This window comes from Episyrphus balteatus, chromosome 4 (genome assembly GCF_945859705.1).
Source record: "Episyrphus balteatus chromosome 4, idEpiBalt1.1, whole genome shotgun sequence".
NCBI lineage: Eukaryota > Metazoa > Arthropoda > Insecta > Diptera > Syrphidae > Episyrphus > Episyrphus balteatus.
Genome location: NC_079137.1, coordinates 19,367,248 through 19,390,607, shown reverse-complemented (window position 1 = coordinate 19,390,607; position 23,360 = coordinate 19,367,248). Strand labels below are relative to the sequence as shown.

The following is a 23,360-nucleotide window of genomic DNA, read 5'->3' as shown; positions in this document are numbered from 1 at the left end:
GTCCATTTCTTAAATTATAACTTTAACGTTTTTTTTGTTTTATTTCATGAGTATATGTTCTTCCCTATCTATTTCTAAGGATTATATCATCAATTAAGCACAACAGCTGAAAAATTGAAGCATCAAAGTGCAAACTTTGATACCATTGATTTCATCCAGTTTTAGTGGTTTATTATGGATATAATTTTTTTCTTCGTATTAAGTGAAAATCGAATTTTTGGTTGTTTTGAATTCGACATAAAAATATTATACATCTAGTTCGATCATTTTTTTAAAGTTTTAATAATTAAAAAAAAACAAACTTCATTGAATTCATTATGTATGCCATAAAAAAATTATATTTTGTAAAGATAATAATATATTATACGCATCAATTTATATATAAACTAGAAATATTGATGGGGTATTTTTTTTTTAAATAATTTGAAAATTGGCATATTTGAATAATATATTCGATCGACTTACCCTGTAGAAAGTAAAATAATATAAATTTAAAAATATGTAAATCACAAAATAAAATCCAGTTTTCTGTTCTTTTTAGATAATACACTTATAATCTCTTCTGGTGTTATAGATATTTCGCGATGAATAGCTAAAGCAACTGCATTTTGACCAAATGACCAGGGCCCTATTTCATAAAACTATTAGTGTTGTACTTGTAGATTTGTAGTTACAAGCACAAAGAGGCGCTCAGCGCCAAAACGGCCTAACCCACAAAATTTCGTTTTGAGAAAAACGAGTTTAAAGAAAATCATATTTTCAGGGTTTCTTTTTTGTTGGCTTGTAAAAGTTATAAAAAAAATATTATTCAATACTTAGTTTGTAATTTTTTTTAGTTAGGAGTGTTGGCTACACTTTTGGGCTAAGGTCTGATATTTTTTTTATTCCGAAACTACATTTGCTATAAATGATTTAGGCAATTTTGTCGCCGAAGCCAAAATGGCGTCCACTAGAGTGACAAAAGTTTTTGGCTCTAATTTTAACTCTATTTAATGTAATTTAATGGGGATGTATTTTTATATTATAAATTGTTTTATTGCGGTTCGATCTGTGTACTCAGTTTGATTTTTTTGAAAATGTGGGTTAGGCCGTTTTAGTTCTGAGCTCCTCAAATAAAGTATGGAGTTGTAGTTTTCTGTTTCATAAAAATTTTCATTCATTTGTAGTCTGGCGAATTCAAACTATTTTGCTTCTAAAAAACTACAAGTGTAACTAGGGGTAACAAAAATAAACAAATAATAAACAAATATTCGAACTTTTTGTAGCAGCAGCGAGAGACGAAATATTATGAGGAATATTTGTGAAATATAATAAACATTATTGGCTTTATAAGCTAAAATCTTGATTTTTAAGGATTGGTTTTTGGTAGATTATGGTCTTAACATTTAGTTTAAATATTAGGCTATAGAAAAGTCTATGTTTCTTGAGAAAAAAGCTACAAACAAATGAAATTGAGCTTTAAAGATGAATAAGTGTTAGTGTGTTCGATTTTTGATTGGAAAAATGTTGTGAAATTCCTTTGTACTAAAACATTGATGCACTAAATATTACTTAACAAAACAAATCATCTTTTGCAACTTTCGTCAAAAAAGCTTAAACTCATAAACGAAGTAAATATTTATCTATAAGTAAATTAATCTTTAAGGATAAATAACCAAATTTAATCTTCATTACTTTTCCGCGTTATGGGGTGGAAATGTCTCGGGAACTTTTTGCACTTTTTGTTTAAAAAATTCTTTACCATCTAAAAAAATATTTTAGTGGTCTTAGCGTTATATGAAGCATCGAAAGTTCCTAGATAGTCTTCAAACCCACGCGCTCCAAATTTAATGCAGTAGGTAACGAAAAATTTAAACGCATTTTTCTCGAAACGCATTTTTTCCGCGCCGCCGCCGTGCAAAGTAATTCAAAAACTAATGAAACTATCGAAATTTAGTGCAAATTAATCGTTAATTCATTGCATTTATAAAATAAGGTATTGGTATTTTTTGGAAAGATCTTTAAATTGTATGTGTCAGATGCCCAAGTCTGGTAGTCTCTATAGTGAGGTTATATGGAAAAAATTGCAATAAAACGCATTATTTACCGACTTCCAAAAAGGAGGAGGTATTCAAGTTGTTTCACTTTTATCCTTTAAAACGCTTATAGCTACACTGGAAAGCTTCTATTTTGAGTGGTAGTTGCAGGTTGTTGAATACATACAGATTTGTAAGCCAAGACTATTTGTCACTAGACAAAAAAGATTGATTTTAGTGCCAAACACTTTTTTGGCATCATTCAAATTAAAAAGACTGCATTGTTATTTCACTCTAACTACCTTATGTCCTCCATTAAATGTCAACACAACTAGTACATTTTTTTCTATCACTTACACCCAAAAATTGGTGAGGATTCTTGATTATAATGCTTGATCATTTAACTTATATAACCTATATATAACATATAACATAAAGCACATTCAAAGAGCAAATGACCCAAAATTAGACTCCATATTATTAGTCTTTCTACTCTTGTAAGAAATTCGCTTGTAGTTACAAGTCTATTACTAATAAATTTTTGCGCAAATACTTTTATGAAACAGAAACATTCGCCTCATTTGTAAATTTGCTTGTAGTTACAAGTCTACGATACTTGTAGTTATTAGTCTATTCGAATTCTTTATGAAACAGAAATTTTCTGATAATTTACAAGCTACAAGTAAATTCACAAATAATTATTAGTCTTGTACTTTTATGAAATAGGGCCCAGGGGCGTAATTGGATTGGAGGAAGTGGGGCGTTGCTCCGGGGCCCCTAACACGACAGGGCCCCGACTGGGGACAATGCAGAGAATGCAACTTATTATAAAAGTCTTCGTTACTTTTATGATAAGTTGCAAAAAGATAAGATATCTGACATGAATCACTTCGGACACAAGAGAGACAATTTATATTCTTCAGTGTAGTGCATAGTGAATTGGTAGCAAGCCACATACTTCAAAAAAAAAAAAAAATTCGTCAGGTGCCCCAAAAAAATAAATCGGTTTTTTGAAAGAAAAATTATATATTATCTTAGGGTCACAAAAAATATTACTTGAATAAAATCTTAGCGACCAACAAATGATACAACAGGGGCTCCAAAAAAAAAAGTAGGGCGCATACGTACTTTTCTATTTGTTTTTTTTTTTTTCTATATCAAAGAGGGCCCCAAATATCAAAGGAGACCCAAAATTTAGTATTGCCCCGGGGCCCCGGCAACTCAACGTACGCCTCTGCAAATGACACGTCATTAATTGCAAATACACAGGTCTTACAGTTCGCCGTTAAGGCCCCAACCCATAGAATCCGTTGCGTCCGTTCCGTCAATCCATCCGTTGAAGTTGAAGGATGGGACAGAAAGGGGTGACCCATAGAATACGTCGTATGACGGATTCCTTTTTGACAGCTCACTTCAAATTTCAAGGTGTGTTCGATATTTTATCGCTGAATGTGCACTAAGGAGGTTCTGATGCAAGAAATGTTTGTTGTTCTTTTTACTTGCTCAATAGGGCAAGTATTGGTTTCGTGTCAAAAAAAAAAATCGAGGTTTTAATCAAAACTAACATTACGATGATGGAGAAGTCCGAAAAAGTGGTTTTCGACATGACGTCCGTCGGTCTGTGCGTCGGTGCGTCGCACACTGGGGCCTACTATATGGGAGGGGTGCCCAAAAGTCCATTTCTTAAATTATAACTTTAACGTTTTTTTTTTGTTTTATTTCATGAGTATATGTTCTTCCCTATCTATTTCTAAGCTTTATATCATCAATTAAGCACAACAGCTGAAAAAGTGAAGCATCAAAGTGCAAAGTTTGATACCATTGATTTCATCCAGTTTAAGTGGTTTATCATGGATATAATTTTTTTCTTCGTATTAAGTGAAAATAAAAATAACTTAAAATTATAATAGTCGGAGAGGCGACCGTCGCACAGTGGGGAAAAGGCGGAAAAAACACAACTTTCGGAAGTACGATTTATTTTGATACTGCACGTGTTTCCAACAGTAAATTAGTTGAAGAATCAGAAAATGAAAACTGTTTTTCAAAAAAAAAATTGTGGTCCTGGAGATTATCGCTCAAAGTTGAAAAAGAGTGAAAACTGATAAAAATACAAGTAGTTTCAAAATGATCTATTTTCCTTAAAATTTAAAGGTTTGAACCAATTTTTTTTGTAAATAGGCTTAAAATAAATAGACAAACAATATGGTACATTAGTTTAGCGAAAAAGAATTGAATACAATTTTTTTGACAAAAAAACATTCCATTTTAGTGACTTTTTAGGTTCAAATTAGGTTTTAACTACTGCCTCCGTCTGCCTCTGTTGGCGGATAGGTTTTCCTAGATAGTATTGAATCTTAGCAATAGTTTAAAAAAAAAATCTCACCCGAAGACGTCCGTATTCGGTTTTTATAGCAATTTCAATCTGAAAAAGTCATTCAAAAAACCAAAAAAAAAAAAAATAAGGCAAAAAAGAAATATGCAGCTATTTTCGCCAGACAAATCTTTCTAAATGTATTTTGGTATGCTGAATCTGAATGTGAAGTCCGTTTTGCTAAACAGCCCAAAATTTTTGATAAGATTGCAAAAAAAAATTTTAAACCCACAATTTTAAAGTTTTTCCTAATTTAGTCGCTGTTGGGATCAGGAGTTTGTGTTAATGAAACCTGCATTGCACATTTACCTATTAAAACAAATGTTTTTTTCACTAAGCCACTTTTTTGACTTTATTTATAACTATCGGAATCGGAATACAGTAAAACTGGTTATTTGAAGATTCTCTTATCTTTAGTTCCACTTGTTTCCAAAAAAAAGGATGGAATGATTTGATGGAATGTTCCGCTAATTGAAGGAAAAGTTTAGGCTTGGTAGCTGTTTAAATTTTAGAACTAACCAAGGAAAAAAAAAGTTTCCAAGAAAGTTAAATTTTGAAAAAAATGCCATACCTACCGTTTTTGGACATTTTTCCTTTTTTGAAAATTTTTGATTTTTTTTTTTGATTTATGTAAAATTTAAACGGTATTTATTAATAAAATGTTCAAATAAACTCAAAAAAATTTGATTTTTCTAAAAAAGCGATTGGAAGTAAGTCATTTACAGCTGCAAAAACTTGATTTCTGATTTTTTAATATAATTTTTTTCTGAGTGGGCGTGGCAATGGGTGGTCATTGGTGTAGATTTGTCTTGCTATTAGCTACCTTTCCTGCAAATTTCATGAAAATTGGTTCAGTAGTTTAGTTTTAATTGAGTTTTTTCCGGTCTCCCATACAAGTTGCCCCACAGTGCGTCGAGTTACTTAGCTCATAAGGTTAGAGGTTGAAATTAGTGTCAAATGAAAGGTAAGTTGATACTGAAAATAAAAAAATAGGGTTGCCACTTCTAAAATGGGAACTTCCATGTGGCAACCCTATTTTAAAGGAAAAATTGTCACATAACTAATACATTCATATCTTTGTTGTTTGGCCAGATAAAAAAAAATTTGAAAAGCCAAACGAAAGCCAAAATACTAAAAAAAAATAATAAAATAATATAAAGAACGTAACCCTACAAATGTGGCAACCCCATCCAAATGAAAACAACACTGACAAAAATCTTCTTTGAACAAAACAGTACAACTTTTTATGCACTAGAAAGCTAAACTAAACACCATATTTTAGATATTACTCTCTTCTATCTAAAAAATGTCGGGTGCCACCTCGCAAATGCAGACAAGTACTCGGCAACCCTATGCAAATACTAAAAAACATTAAAATCACTTGTTTTTTGGCCAAAGTGTATAATATTTGATAGAGTTAAAGGCTGTAAAATACATCATGTTTAGCTTAGACTCTCTTCTATCTAAAAAATGTCGGGTGCCAACCCGCAAATGTAGAAAAGTACTCGGCAACTCTATGCAAATGCTAAAAAACATTAAAATCACTTGTTTTTTGGCCAAAGTGTATAATATTTGATAGAGTTAAAGGCTGTAAAATACATCATGTCTAGCTTAGACTCTCTTCTATCTAAAAAATGTCGGGTGCCACCCCGCAAATGTAGACAAGTACTCGGCAACCCTACTCAAATGCTAAAAAACCCAAAAATCACTTGTTTTTTGGCCAAAGTGTATAATATTTGATAGAGTTAAAATCTGTAAAATACATCATGTTTAGCTTAGACTCTCTTCTATCTAAAAAAAGTCGGGTGCCACCCCGCAAATGCAGACAAGTACTCGGCAACCCTATGCAAATGCTAAAAAACCCAAAAATCACTTATTTTTTGGCCAAAGTGTATAATATTTGATAGAGTTAAAGGCTGTAAAATACATCATGTTTAGCTTAGACTCTCTTCTATCTAAAAAATGTCGGGTGCCACCCCGCAAATGCAGACAAGTACTCGGCAACCCTATGCAAATGCTAAAAAACCCAAAAATCTCTTTTTTTTGGCCAAAGTGTATAATATTTGATAGAGTTAAAATCTGTAAAATACATCATGTTTAGCTTAGACTCTCTTCTATCTAAAAAATGTCGGGTGCCACCTCGCAAATGTAGACAAGTACTCGGCAACCCTACTCAAATGCTAAAAAACATTAAAATCACTTGTTTTGTGGCCAAAGTGTATAATATTTGATAGAGTTAAAGGCTGTAAAATGCATCATATTTAGCTTAGACTCTCTTCTATCTAAAAAATGTCGGGTGCCACCCCGCAAATGTAGACAAGTACTCGGCAACTCTATGCAAATGCTAAAAAACATTAAAATCACTTGTTTTTTGGCCAAAGTGTATAATATTTGATAGAGTTAAAGGCTGTAAAATACATCATGTCTAGCTTAGACTCTCTTCTATCTAAAAAATGTAGGGTGCCACCTCGCAAATGTAGACAAGTACTCGGCAACTCTATGCAAATGCTAAAAAACCCAAAAATCACTTATTTTTTGGCCAAAGTGTATAATATTTGATAGAGTTAAAGGCTGTAAAATGCATCATGTTTAGCTTAGACTCTCTTCTATCTAAAAAATGTCGGGTGCCACCCCGCAAATGTAGACAAGTACTCGGCAACTCTATGCAAATGCTAAAAAACATTAAAATCACTTGTTTTTTGGCCAAAGTGTATAATATTTGATAGAGTTAAAGGCTGTAAAATACATCATGTCTAGCTTAGACTCTCTTCTATCTAAAAAATGTCGGGTGCCACCTCGCAAATGTAGACAAGTACTCGGCAACCCTATGCAAATGCTAAAAAACCCAAAAATCACTTATTTTTTGGCCAAAGTGTATAATATTTGATAGAGTTAAAGGCTGTAAAATGCATCATGTTTAGCTTAGACTCTCTTCTATCTAAAAAATGTCGGGTGCCACCCCGCAAATGTAGACAAGTACTCGGCAACTCTATGCAAATGCTAAAAAACATTAAAATCACTTGTTTTTTGGCCAAAGTGTATAATATTTGATAGAGTTAAAGGCTGTAAAATACATCATGTTTAGCTTAGACTCTCTTCTATCTAAAAAATGTCGGGTGCTTCCCCGCAAATGTAGACAAGTACTCGGCAACCCTATGCAAATGCTAAAAAACCCAAAAATCACTTATTTTTTGGCCAAAGTGTATAATATTTGATAGAGTTAAAGGCTGTGAAATGCATCATGTTTAGCTTAGACTCTCTTCTATCTAAAAAATGTCGGGTGCCACCCCGCAAATGTAGACAAGTACTCGGCAACTCTATGCAAATGCTAAAAAACATTAAAATCACTTGTTTTTTGGCCAAAGTGTATAATATTTGATAGAGTTAAAGGCTGTAAAATACATCATGTCTAGCTTAGACTCTCTTCTATCTAAAAAATGTCGGGTGCCACCTCGCAAATGTAGACAAGTACTCGGCAACCCTACTCAAATGCTAAAAAACATTAAAATCACTTGTTTTTTGGCCAAAGTGTATAATACTTGATAGAGTTAAAGGCTGTAAAATACATCATGTTTAGCTTGGACTCTCTTCTATCTAAAAAATGTCAGGTGCCACCTCGCAAATGCAGACAAGTACTCGGCAACCCTACTAAAATGCTAAAAAAAACGCAAAAATCACTTGTTTTTTGGCATTTGGATAAGGTTGCCGAGTACTTGTCTACATTTGCGGGGAAGCACCCGACATTTTTTAGATAGAAGAGAGTCTAAGCTAAACATGATGTATTTAACAGCCTTTAACTCTATCAAATATTATACACTTTGGCCACAAAACAAGTGATTTTAATGTTTTTTAGCATTTGAGTAGGGTTGCCGAGTACTTGTCTACATTTGCGAGGTGGCACCCTACATTTTTTAGATAGAAGAGAGTCTAAGCTAAACATGATGTATTTTACAGATTTTAACTCTATCAAATATTATACACTTTGGCCAAAAAAAAGAGATTTTTGGGTTTTTTAGCATTTGCATAGGGTTGCCGAGTACTTGTCTGCATTTGCGGGGTGGCACCCGACATTTTTTAGATAGAAGAGAGTCTAAGCTAAACATGATGTATTTTACAGCCTTTAACTCTATCAAATATTATACACTTTGGCCAAAAAATAAGTGATTTTTGGGTTTTTTAGCATTTGCATAGGGTTGCCGAGTACTTGTCTGCATTTGCGAGGTGGCACCCGACTTTTTTTAGATAGAAGAGAGTCTAAGCTAAACATGATGTATTTTACAGATTTTAACTCTATCAAATATTATACACTTTGGCCAAAAAACAAGTGATTTTTGGGTTTTTTAGCATTTGAGTAGGGTTGCCGAGTACTTGTCTACATTTGTGGGGTGGCACCCGACATTTTTTAGATAGAAGAGAGTCTAAGCTAGACATGATGTATTTTACAGTCTTTAACTCTATCAAATATTATACACTTTGGCCAAAAAACAAGTGATTTTAATGTTTTTTAGCATTTGCATAGAGTTGCCGAGTACTTGTCTACATTTGCGGGTTGGCACCCGACATTTTTTAGATAGAAGAGAGTCTAAGCTAAACATGATGTATTTTACAGCCTTTAACTCTATCAAATATTATACACTTTGGCCAAAAAACAAGTGATTTTAATGTTTTTTAGTATTTGCATAGGGTTGCCGAGTACTTGTCTGCATTTGCGAGGTGGCACCCGACATTTTTTAGATAGAAGAGAGTATTATCTAAAATATGGTGTTTAGTTTAGCTTTCTAGTGCATAAAAAGTTGTACTGTTTTGTTCAAAGAAGATTTTTGTCAGTGTTGTTTTCATTTGGATGGGGTTGCCACATTTGTAGGGTTACGTTCTTTATATTATTTTATTATTTTTTTTTTTTAGTATTTTGGCTTTCGTTTGGCCTTTCAAATTTTTTTTTTATCTGGCCAAACAACAAAGATATGAATGTATTAGTTATGTGACAATTTTTCCTTTAAAATAGGGTTGCCACATGGAAGTTCCCATTTTAGAAGTGGCAACTTTATTTTTTTATTTTCAGTATCAACTTATCTTTCATTTGACACTAATTTTAACCTCTAACCTTATGAGCTAAGTAACTCGACGGTCGCCTCTCCGACTATTATAATTTTAAGTTATTTTTATTTTCACTTAATACGAAGAAAAAAATTATATCCATGATAAACCACTTAAACTGGATGAAATCAATGGTATCAAACTTTGCACTTTGATGCTTCACTTTTTCAGCTATTGTGCTTAATTGATGATATAAAGCTTTTTGAAGAGTTTAAAACCCTCTCTAATAACTTATATGCAGATTATCTTAGTTATATGGAAAGTAGTCTCAAGTAAGATCCTAAATATTTTTGGAAATTTGTTAATATGAAAAAGAAATCAGATGGCTATCCAGTTAATTTCAGTTATAAAAACAACATCTTAAAGAGTACTTCAGATATTTGCGATGCTTTTGCGACTAACTTCTGTCAATCTTTTATTGACATACCCGCCAATGTAGATGTAGATTACTTCCGTTATTTAGAAAATTGCCCACAAGTTACATTTAATAATATTCAAATTGATACTTGTAAAGTATCACATTTTCTTTCATTACTACATGAAGATTATTCTGTCGGACCAGACGGTATTCCTGCAGCAGTTTTGAAAAATTGTACCTAAGTCAATTTTATCTCTTCCACTTAAACTTATTTTTGAATTATCTCTCAAGTTAGGTAAATTTACTAGCATTTGGAAACAAGCGTTTATTACTCCTGTTTTTAAAAAAGGAGATAAATCCAATATAGTTAATTACAGACCCATATCTAAGCTGTCTTGTATTCCAAAGCTTTTTGAGCAAGTTGATTGCGATAGCTTGGCGTTCCACTGTAAAAGAATTATATGCATTCAACAGCATGGCTTTATGCAAAAACGATCGACGGTTACAAACTTGCTTACTTTTTTACATAAGTGCTCAAATGCGTTAGAAAGTGGGCAGGAACTTGACTGTATCTATACGGACTATTCTAAGGCTTTTGACCAACTCTCCCATGACATTATAAAATTTAAATTAAAAACTCTAGGTTTCCCTTTAGGCTTCGTTAATTGGATTTCTTCTTATCTTGAAAATAGATCTTATCAAGTGAAGTTCAGAGACGCTCTCTCAAAATCGTTCATCGCAAAATCAGGTGTTCCGCAAGGAAGTCATTTAGGACCTCTTCTTTTTATTCTAGCTATAAATGATGCCCCATTATGTATTCACCATAGCGAAATTCTCATTTTTGCAGATGACATCAAAATTTATAAAAGTATCAAATCGGTTAATGATCGGAGGCTTCTGCAAGAGGACATTAATAATTTTTCTATATGGTGTAGTAAGAATAGCTTAGTTTTGAATCCAATAAAATGTCAGACAATGACTTTTTCTAAAAAACGCGCTCCTATTTTGGATGAATATAAAATATCCCAACACAAATTACAGCGTGTTCAGAGCTTTAAAGACCTAGGGGTTAATTTTAGTTATAACCTTGATTTTTCCGACCATATCAACGTCATCGTAAATAAGGCCTTCTCTATGCTAGGTTTTGTGAAGCGTTGGTCAAAAGAATTTCAAGATCCTTATGTGACTCTTTCCCTCTACAATTGTTTAGTACGCCCCCACCTTGAGTACGCATCGCAAGTCTGGACTCCTTTTTACGAGACCCATTATGTAAGACTGGAATCAGTACAACGTAATTTCATTCGTTTCGCCTTAAAAGGACTGCCATGGTCTGATCCTTATAATCTTCCTCCTTATGAACATCGGATTAATCTCCTTCAGATTCAAACTTTGGCTCAAAGAAGGGTTAACAATGACATAATCTTCATTCACCAGTTAATCACAGGCGTAATTGATGCACCAAATTTACTTAATTCTGTTGGTTTTAACTATCGAGGGGGTGCTTATAGCCTCCGATGCTTGGATTTAATGAATATTCCATCACACCGAACAAATTATGGCTTGCATGAACCTTTAACACGCATGTGTAAACTTCTAAATTTAAATTCAAACCTTTTTGATTTAAACTTTAATAAAAATAGATTAAAAACTGTCTTAAAAACCAGTGTACCACGCTCATAAATGTTTGTGTTTATTTGTATGTCTTTTTTGTTGCTCAAGTAATTATTTTGTTTGTATTTCTATAATGTTTGTTTTATCTAATATTGTATTCAATGTTTTTTTCTTAGTGTACGTTTTTTGTAGTTATTATTTGCTTACTAACTACTAACACTGCACTAAGTTATGAGCCGGATAACACACTTTTGTGTTGGCAAATGGTCGCAAGACGGTGCTTGCTATAAGCGCTCTTCGGCTATGAACTGATAGTGTAAAAAAAAAAAAAAAAAAAACAAAAAAAAAAAAAGAAATAGATAGGGAAGAACATATACTCATGAAATAAAACAAAAAAAAAAACGTTAAAGTAATAATTTAAGAAATGGACTTTTGGGCACCCCTCCCATATAGTAGGCCCCAGTGTGCGACGCACCGACGCACAGACCGACGGACGTCATGACGAAAACCACTTTTTCGGACTTCTCCATCATCGTAATGTTAGTTTTGATTAAAACCTCGAATTTTTTTTTTGACACGAAACCAATACTTGCCCTATTGAGCAAGTAAAAAGAACAACAAACATTTCTTGCATCAGAACCTCCTTAGTGCACATTCAGCGATAAAATATCGAACACACCTTGAAATTTGAAGTGAGCTGTCAAAAAGGAATCCGTCATACGACGTATTCTATGGGTCACCCCTTTCTGTCCCATCCTTCAACTTCAACGGATGGATTGACGGAACGGACGCAACGGATTCTATGGGTTGGGGCCTTAACGGCGAACTGTAAGACCTGTGTATTTGCAATTAATGACGTGTCATTTGCAGAGGCGTACGTTGAGTTGCCGGGGCCCCGGGGCAATACTAAATTTTGGGTCTCCTTTGATATTTGGGGCCCTCTTTGATATAGAAAAAAAAAAAAAACAAATAGAAAAGTACGTATGCGCCCTACTTTTTTTTTGGAGCCCCTGTTGTATCATTTGTTGGTCGCTAAGATTTTATTCAAGTAATATTTTTTGTGACCCTAAGATAATATATAATTTTTCTTTCAAAAAACCGATTTATTTTTTTGGGGCACCTGACGAATTTTTTTTTTTTTTAATATGTGGCTTGCTACCAATTCACTATGCACTACACTGAAGAATATAAATTGTCTCTCTTGTGTCCGAAGTGATTCATGTCAGATATCTTATCTTTTTGCAACTTATCATAAAAGCAACGAAGACTTTTATAATAAGTTGCATTCTCTGCATTGTCCCCAGTCGGGTCCCTGTCGTGTTGGGGCCCCGGAGCAACGCCCCACTTCCTCCAATGGTGTGTACGCCCCTGGGCCCTATTTCATAAAAGTACAAGACTAATAATTATTTGTGAATTTACTTGTAGCTTGTAAATTATCAGAAAATTTCTGTTTCATAAAGAATTCGAATAGACTAATAACTACAAGTATCGTAGACTTGTAACTACAAGCAAATTTACAAATGAGGCGAATGTTTCTGTTTCATAAAAGTATTTGCGCAAAAATTTATTAGTAATAGACTTGTAACTACAAGCGAATTTCTTACAAGAGTAGAAAGACTAATAATATGGAGTCTAATTTTGGGTCATTTGCTCTTTGAATGTGCTTTATGTTATATGTTATATATAGGTTATATAAGTTAAATGATCAAGCATTATAATCAAGAATCCTCACCAATTTTTGGGTGTAAGTGATAGAAAAAAATGTACTAGTTGTGTTGACATTTAATGGAGGACATAAGGTAGTTAGAGTGAAATAACAATGCAGTCTTTTTAATTTGAATGATGTCAAAAAAGTGTTTGGCACTAAAATCAATCTTATTTGTCTAGTGACAAATAGTCTTGGCTTACAAATCTGTATGTATTCAACAACCTGCAACTACCACTCAAAATAGAAGCTTTCCAGTGTAGCTATAAGCGTTTTAAAGGATAAAAGTGAAACAACTTGAATACCTCCTCCTTTTTGGAAGTCGGTAAATAATGCGTTTTATTGCAATTTTTTCCATATAACCTCACTATAGAGACTACCAGACTTGGGCATCTGACACATACAATTTAAAGATCTTTCCAAAAAATACCAATACCTTATTTGATAAATGCAATGAATTAACGATTAATTTGCACTAAATTTTGATAGTTTCATTAGTTTTTGAATTACTTTGCACGGCGGCGGCGCGGAAAAAATGCGTTTCGAGAAAAATGCGTTTAAATTTTTCGTTACCTACTGCATTAAATTTGGAGCGCATGGGTTTAAAGACTATCTAGGAACTTTTGATGCTTCATATAACGCTAAGACCACTAAAATATTTTTTTAGATGGTAAAGAATTTTTTAAACAAAAAGTGCAAAAAGTTCCCGAGACATTTCCACCCCATAACGCGGAAAAGTAATGAAGATTAAATTTGGTTATTTATCCTTAAAGATTAATTTACTTATAGATAAATATTTACTTCGTTTATGAGTTTAAGCTTTTTTGACGAAAGTTGCAAAAGATGATTTGTTTTGTTAAGTAATATTTAGTGCATCAATGTTTTAGTTCAAAGGAATTTCACAACATTTTTCCATTCAAAAATCGAACACACTAACACTTATTCATCTTTAAAGCTCAATTTCATTTGTTTGTAGCTTTTTTCTCAAGAAACATAGACTTTTCTATAGCCTAATATTTAAACTAAATGTTAAGACCATAATCTACCAAAAACCAATCCTTAAAAATCAAGATTTTAGCTTATAAAGCCAATAATGTTTATTATATTTCACAAATATTCCTCATAATATTTCGTCTCTCGCTGCTGCTACAAAAAGTTCGAATATTTGTTTATTTTTGTTACCCCTAGTTACACTTGTAGTTTTTTAGAAGCAAAATAGTTTGAATTCGCCAGACTACAAATGAATGAAAATTTTTATGAAACAAAAAACTACAACTCCATACTTTATTTGTGCTTGTAACTACAAATCTACAAGTACAACACTAATAGTTTTATGAAATAGGGCCCTGGTCATTTGGTCAAAATGCAGTTGCTTTAGCTATTCATCGCGAAATATCTATCACAACAAAAACATTACTGTTAAAAAAAGAGCCAAGTTCTCTTATATTGAAATTATGCTGGCACAAAAAGTACTGAGATGTAAAAGTGTACCAAGTCCTAAAGTTTGGGTTCAAATTCGTATCAATAAAATTTTGATTGTTCTCTTGACAATTTTTCTTAATTATCGATTTTTAAAGTTATTTCAAAAATTGCCAAGTAAACAATCAAAATTTTATTGATACGAATTTGAACCCAAACTTTAGGACTTGGTACACTTTTACATCTCAGTACTTTTTGTGCCAGCATAATTTCAATATAAGAGAACTTGGCTCTTTTTTTAACAGTAATGTTTTTGTTGTGATTTCACTACTTTTTGCAAGGTATGGCTGTAGAATATAAAATCTCTATATTTGATGAAAATTCAGTGAAAATGGGTGGTTGCCACGCCCCCTGCCTGAAATTCTCAAACTTTAAATTTTTTCCTTTGTGTAAACTACCAGCTCCACCATTCTACCAAATTTCAAGATTCTACGACAATCAGAAGTGCTCTATAATATTTGATGAAAATTCAGCGGGAATGCCGGTTGCCACGCCCCCTGGCTGAAATTCTCAAATTTAAAATTGTTTCCTTTGTATAAGCTACCAGCTTTACCATTCTACCAAATTTCAAGATTCTACGACAATCAGAAGTGCTCTATAATAATTTATGAAAACTCAGCGGAAATGGGCGGTTGCCACGCCCCCTGGCTGAAATTCTCAAGTTTTAAATTTTTTCCTTTGTATGAACTACTAGCTCTACTATTCTACCAAATTTCAAGATTCTACAACAATCAGAAGTGCTCTATAATAATTTATTAAAATTCAGCGGAAATGGGCGGTTGCCACGCCCCCTGGCTGAAATTCTCAAGTTTTAAATTTTTTCCTTTGTATGAACTACTAGCTCTACTATTCTACCAAATTTCAAGATTCTACAACAATCAGAAGTGCTCTATAATAATTTATGAAAACTCAGCGGAAATGGGCGGTTGCCACGCCCCCTGGCTGAAATTCTCAAGTTTTAAATTTTTTCCTTTGTATGAACTACTAGCTCTACTATTCTACCAAATTTCAAGATTCTACAACAATCAGAAGTGCTCTATAATAATTTATGAAAACTCAGCGGAAATGGGCGGTTGCCACGCCCCCTGGCTGAAATTCTCAAGTTTTAAATTTTTTCCTTTGTATGAACTACTAGCTCTACTATTCTACCAAATTTCAAGATTCTACAACAATCAGAAGTGCTCTATAATAATTTATGAAAATTCAGCGGAAATGGGCGGTTGCCACGCCCCCTGGCTGAAATTCTCAAATTTTAAATTTTTTCCTTTGTATAAACTACCAGCTCTACCATTCTACCAAATTTCAAGATTCTACGACAATCAGAAGTGCTCTATAATAATTTATGAAAATTCAGCGGAAATGGGCGGTTGCCACGCCCCCTGGCTGAAATTCTCAAGTTTTAAATTTTTTCCTTTGTATAAACTACTAGCTTTACTATTCTACCAAATTTCAAGATTCTACGACATTCAAAAGTGCTCTATAATAATTTATGAAAATTCAGCGGAAATGGGCGGTTGCCACGCCCCCTGAATTGAAAATCTCAAATTTTCGATTTTTTCCTTTGTATACACCACAAGTCCTATCACCGTGTAAAATTTCAAGTTTCTACGATATCGGGAAGTTCTCCATAATTTTGATGATCTGTCAGTGAGTCAGTGAGTCAGTGAGTCAGTGAGTCAGTTACGGTTTTTGCGATTTTTGAAGCCCTATATCTCAGAAACTACTCATCGTAGGAGGCTGAAATTTTGTGAGGAGTTTGGTTTTTACGAGCTCAACAAATGTAGTGAGTTTGAAATTTCTAGCATCTTTGGTGTGGAAGTTAGAGGGGGGTCGAAAATGGCCTGAGTTGTTTCCTGTAAATAAGGGTGTAGTGCCAAAGTTGCTAGAGAACTTGGCTGGGCACTACCGTGCCCCTTGATAACACCAGAAGAGATTATAAGTGTATTATCTAAAAAGAACAGAAAACTGGATTTTATTTTGTGATTTACATATTTTTAAATTTATATTATTTTACTTTCTACAGGGTAAGTCGATCGAATATATTATTCAAATATGCCAGTTTGGGTAATATGCCAATTTTCAAATTATTTAAAAAAAAAATACCCCATCAATATTTCTAGTTTATATTTAAATTAATGCGTATAATATATTATTATCTTTACAAAATATAATTTTTTTATGGCATACATAATGAATTCAATGAAGTTTGTTTTTTTTTTTAATTATTAAAACTTTAAAAAAATGATCGAACTAGATGTATAATATTTTTATGTCGAATTCAAAACAACCAAAAATTCGATCAATCGCTAATTGTTATATCTCTTTTTTGAGACGGATTTCACAGATTTTCACACGCACTACACTACGCAAAACTAAAAAAAACTGTAAAAAAAAAAAAAAAAATTTTTCAATCTTCTAATAAACAGTCAGTTAACTGTTCTACGAATAAAGTTATTAGGCTCATAAACAATCAGATAAAAACATTGAATTTTTTAATCAAAAATAATTTATTCTACAGAATAACAAAAAAAAATTGTCAAATTCAAAAATATTTAAAATTAAACGTCATTTTTATTAATGATTGTTTTTGTTTTCTTGTTTTCCACTGTATTTTTTTCAAAATTCTTTCAAAACAGCTTTGACAACTGACACAATATTTTTGTTGAGATTATTCCTCAGAATAATTTTTATTCGTCTCTGAAAGAAGCAGATAGTTTTATTGTTAGGAATAAGCTATATCTGCCTGTTGAAAAATTGATTTTTTCTCTATCCTTAGGAATAATTACAAACTGACTGTTTAACTGACTATTGAAAAATTGGCCCTAAATTGTAAATAACATTTACATAATTATATTAGTTAGATAAACTTTGATAAGATCCACGAACTCTATTGATAAAGAATTATTTATTATTATCTATTATTCTTGAAACAATCTTATCAGAAGAAAATAGTTTTCAATTGAATAACAAAACCTTTGAAAATATTAAGTGTTATGTACCTATGTATACCTATGTATACCTATACTTAATTATATCCAAATTAGAAATGTTTATAATAATTTTGTTGTAATAAAAAAAACGCTAGTTATTAAATGTCTTTCTAGCTAGAAGTATGTGTTAGTCTTTAAAAATAATGTGTTACATTTTTCAAATTTTTTTCTTCTATATGAAAACTTAAATGTAGGTGTGTCTGTGTATGTGTATTAATAATTGGGTGTTGCGAACACGTTGATTTACAATTTACAATGTTTACCGATTTTTTATTGATTTCAGCAATTTGGCAGCATTCTTAACCACTCTAAAAGGACTAGATCTAACTTTTACCTAAATATAAATTTCAGAAGGCAGAATTGCAGAATCCTAGGTATTTCCCTTGTTGTATGTTATCTATCAGTATAAAGATATGTATCGTATGAATTTTTCTACCAACGCACAATTTGCTCAAAACCCAAATGTGTCACAAGCAGACATTTAAATTTAAATAAAAAGTAAAAACATAAAAAAGTTAAAACTCGTCTAAAGGTTCTTTCGCTCGTTTTGCCACAATTGACTCTGATGGCTCTTCGCTCTTCAGTGCTCACATACATATGTATGACAAAACAAAAAAAAAATCATGAAAACACACGTTGAGAGACTGCCATCCCGGCCTAAGCCTTTTTCTGAAACCATATATAAATCCAATCAGTAGCTTCTTAGAATTTACAGTAAGACAACCCTACCGGCTCCGGCTCCATCTCCGGCTATACAAGACAACAAAGACAGACGACGTAATGTTTAAGTTAAAGTGCAACATGCTTGCCAAAGTACCTACCTAGCTTTTCACCTATTTGTGTCTATGCATGTATGTATGTTTGGTGGTGATGATGGTGGTTGAGAAAGCAAGCATATCAAGTGCAAGACATTGTAAAGAAGACGTTCAACAGCGTAAATGAAAATAGAAACCTTACCAAGACCGAGGAGCGCCTCCGCTGATGGAACATAGTTCACGTTAGAAATTTGTCACTTAAAACGAACGTTTTTTTGATGCACAGCACACTTTAAGCAATCAACTTGTAAAATGGAAAATTACAACAAAAACGAATTACGAAAAAGGACTGGAGAGTGAAAACCTTTTGTTTTCGTTAGCCTGGTTGCCAGGGACGACAACAATATAGTGACGACAACGACAACCATGGCTTGGGATGGGTATGTATATTTCGTTTTTCGTTTGTACGCACCTGATAGAGGCACTTTTAAGTGTTCCCATTTTAAGGTGAATGAAAACAATACGAAATAAATAAATTGCTATTCATTAAATGCATAGCATAAAAAAAAATAACAAAACAAAAGTAATTTAAATATTTAAGGAGTACCTAATGATTTTTTTTTTTTTGATAAATCTCTCCAACAACTATTCAAAAATGGTTTACAAAATCTTTTTCATCAAATATTTTTTTTATTGGGGAACAACTTTTAAATTTTTTGAATACAATACTATTCTTCAGTGAAGTACGTAGGAATTTTTAAAATATTCAATATTAAAATAAAATTCAACGATGGCCCTTTTTTCATCAATTTTTTTTTCGAAAAAAGGAAAAAAATTCAATATACATACACTGCCGGTCAAAAGTTTGGAAACTCTAAATAAAAAATCAAGTTTTCATGTTTATTGGTGCTTCCCGGGTTCAAAACAATTTTGTTTCTATGGTTTTCTTAACTTTTTCTTAAGCTTGTGTTATAATCTAGACATTTTATACATATTTTAAAAATTCAACCATTTTAAACGACCATTGGACATATTTACTTTCAAAGAACATTTTTCATATGAATTCTTGCATACAAAATATTGCGTTTTTTTGTTTCAATTTTTAAAATTTGGCAAAAAAACTGCATTATTTTCACTTTAAATATACTGTACTGTAATTATGATGTCTCTTTTTTATAAAAATGGAAACACAAAGAGACATTTAATACAGATTTGTGAAAACATTCAATTTCGCGGATTTAACGATTTTTTTTTGGTAAAGTTAGTTTAAAATGGCGAAAACTAAGGAATTATCTATTGAGAAACGGGCTAATATGTTATCTTACAAAAAAATAGGGAAAACTTTTAACGAAATAGCCAAAATTTTAAACATTTCCAAGGAACGGTTTCAAAAACACTCAGAAGAAATCGGGAAACGGGCACAAACACTGACAAAAAACGATCTGGTCGACCTCGGAAAACATCAAAAAGGGATGATGACAAAATATACACCATCAGCAATGCAAATAGTTTTAAAAGGGCTCCAAAAATCAGAAGCAAAATAAATGAACGTTTGGATTTACCAATTTCCGTAATTTCTGTACAGCGAAGACAGCGTGAAAAAGGTATGTTAGGGAGAGTGGTTGCAAAAAAAACACTTCTGCGACCACAGAATAAGAAGAAGAGACTCGAATTCGCCATGCAACACAAAAACTGGACAATTGACCAATGGAAGGAAGTGTTATGGTCGGACGAATCAAAATTCGAAATATTTGGATCGCATCGTCGACAATATGTTCGCCGTAAAGCGAATGAAAAATATAATTCGAAGTGCATTTCGCCAACGGTCAAGCATGGTGGAGGGTCAGTGACTGTATGGGGCTGTTTTAGTTACGATGGAGTTGGTGAATTGATGGCGTAACGAGAAAAGAAGATTATCATCGTATTCTACAGTACAGTGCAATACCGTCTGGGGTCGGCCTTATTGGATATGGTTTCAGTTACCAACAAGACAATGACCCCAAACACACTTCTAAGCTGTGTTCCACCTATTTAGAACGAAAAGAAGAAGAAGGTGTGATGCAAAAAATGGTTTGGCCACCGCAATCTCCCGATGTTAATCCCATCGAAGTATCGTGGGAAGAAATGGACTGCCAAGTAAGGGATTTGAAACCAACCAGCCAAATTTCAATGTGGAATTGTCTAAATAAAGTTTGGAATAACTTTCAAGTCGAAAAACTTCAAAATCTGGTCAACAGAATGCCCCGAATATGTGGTGCTATCATAAAAGCAAAAGGCGGCTTTTTCGACGAAAAGAAGTTGGTCTGATTTCTTTTGATTTCTCATGTTTTAAAATGGTTGTTTTAAATAGAAATTTATTTAACTGTTAAGCAAATGCTACAAGTACCGCTAGTGTTTTCATTGACATTCAATAAAATTCATAAATGGCCTATAATATTGCACCAAAGATAAAAATTGATTTTTTGTTCAGGGTTTCCAAACTTTTGACCGGGAGTGTATGTACTTTGCGACCATAATTAATTACGTATTCTTTCTCGTCTTTTCAACTTCTGCAGAAATAGTTTGAGTAGTACGCCTAGCCTGTGACGAGTCTACATATGAAACAAACAGTATGTTAGGACAACTATTAAGGAGCCAATGTGCAATCCGCTCAGAGACAATAGATTTTTAGAACGTTTATAGGATCCAATTTACGCCAGATCTGCTTAGTCGCTTGACATTTGTAATATTTGACCTTCTCTTGTTTATTGCTTCTTGCTTTCCCTTGATTTTGTACGTAGCGGTTGATATGCCATGATTTCTGCTTGGAACCGATGCATTGATTAGGTCAACGGAAGGAGAGACTCCGTATTTTGGTTTTTAATAAATTGATTAATCTTTCAAAGATTCGTCAAGATCCGAATAAACTGAGAATAATTGTGTGACCAATAAAGCAATAATGTTGTTGGGTCAATATGAGATGTCTTCGAGACGGATAGCACTTGTTTACTAAAATAATCTTAGGGTGGGACGTTGCTTAGTATTAAGGAATGTTGTGTGGGATAATTAGAGCTTACTTTTTAAATTGCTTTTCATTTTTTCCAAGCGCAAGTTGTAGGTAGCTCAGACATTTGACAGCTATCGAATATGAATCTATGACTATCGCGATTTTTAAAAACAAACTGCACTGACACCGCTTGAAAAGGGCATTTATTTCAGGATTAAGATAACGGAGTTTTTGTGGGCAAATAATTTAATCAACCATCCATTATGCTAAAAGAATTCCAGTGTAAAAGCGAAAACTAGCTGGTCATCTATGAGATTCAAGATGATTATCTGTAAATCAATAATAATTTCAGGAAAAGAACAATAGTCTGTCATAAGATAATGCAATTCTTCTTCCGGTGCTGTTATGACAACGATGTCGAGGTGATGAATCATTCATAACTCTCACACGTATTTGTATTGTGACCCGCCTGTGGGGTTAACCGGGTTGGATTGGCCTCAAAAATCGGTGGTCAGCCTTCCGGTTTTGTATTGTTCTCGTAATAGGAGTTTTTATGCCTATCTATCATTTTACTTCGCGGTGGTATTGGAAAGTTGTATATTGCCTTTTTGACTGGGTTTTCAGATCGTGTAATATTTTTGTGAGATGGTATTCTTAACATGAAGGCTTCCTCGGATCTTTGTACTTTTAATTCGATCAAGTTTTTTAACTCCAGCTGTCATACGAAGCATCATGCTCTACAACGCAATTAATCAATTTATTAATAAAAAAAAGGTTTATTTTAAAGTAAGAAAGAGCGCTCTTTTTATAACACCCTATAAATCAATTCTCTGGTCATAACGCACCAAAAACTAATTGGGTATTAGCTAATCTTGCGAGCGAAATTATTTTATCTTCTCGTTATTAAATTAATATAACTTTAAAGGTAAGTACCTATATGATTTTTTATGAATCTTAACTTAAAATGCATACATTTTTTTTGGAAAATAAATCTTCATTTAAAGTGGAATCACTTGTTTATTTTCTCGTTTCCAAGCAATGCCCTTTGTTAACACGATATGCAGGGAAGTCCTTGCTACAAAAAAAAAAAAAAAAAAATATCGATTAGCTGCTTTGCCATGAACATCGATTTTATGCACTAGCGTGTCTACCTGCACTTGATCCTCAATTCATGGTGAAAAATATGCAAATGGAATTGATTTTTTTACGCATTCCTTTAAGGTGACTTTATTATTGGGTATAGACGGAAAATTATATTTGTACAATTTTACATAGCATGATAGTGTCCTTTTCGTTGGAATAATAAATATTCGAAGAAATACTCGTAGGTATAACTTCGTTTTATAAATTTTTGTTCAAATGAGCAAAGTATCTAGAAGGTTATGCCTATGCATATACGTTGTACAGTGTACACACTATGCTTACATTCTTTATGTGTCATCCTTATCATAGAAATGTGAATAATAGGTGTACAAAGCAAAGCATAAAATTCTATTTCATTGATTTTAAATAGAATATCTACTGCAAGACTTACTTCTTAGTGTCCTTGTTTTTAAGCAGAACCAAGTTAGTGAAAAATTCTTTACAAATGGGGCCCAGAGATGAAGTGAATGACTCTGAAAGATTCTTTTCACACGCGTACTCTTTTTGTGTGTTTGCATTCTAATACGGACCACCGACACCGACCGACAATTTAAGGGGTAGCTACGAGAGTATGTAAGTGTATGTACAAACACATACAAAAAAAAATAATCACAGCTCAAGTGTCAAAAGGATCATAAGTTGGTTTAGTCACACTATTCTTTGTTGTTTCAAAGAAATGTGTGTCAACAGCAACATCACTTTAAATTATGATACATCAACTCAGCAAGGGTACTCCTTTTTTAATATCTCATGTTTTGTTACAAAAAGTGCATCGCATCATAACACGCTGGGTGTTCACTAATGAGGATGTGGCAATTTTCGTGTGCTTTGTTTTACATGTACAGAAGAG

The 23,360-nt window shown here is 32.9% G+C and overlaps 1 protein-coding gene across 8 annotated transcripts in view; it reads right to left on the bottom strand.

Moving 5' to 3' along the window:
- Positions 1-23,360, bottom strand: part of LOC129920296 (apoptosis-stimulating of p53 protein 2) — a 428,395-nt gene that overhangs the window by 192,014 nt on the left and 213,021 nt on the right. The window contains exon 1 of one of the 8 annotated variants that reach the window (XM_056001639.1): positions 18,584-19,048. The exons of the other annotated variants lie outside the window; for them this stretch is intronic. Coding sequence (XP_055857614.1) covers positions 18,584-18,616 — 33 coding nt within the window. The 5' untranslated portion in view covers positions 18,617-19,048. Of the gene's footprint in view, positions 1-18,583; positions 19,049-23,360 lie in introns of those variants that run through there. 8 annotated transcript variants of the gene reach the window in all.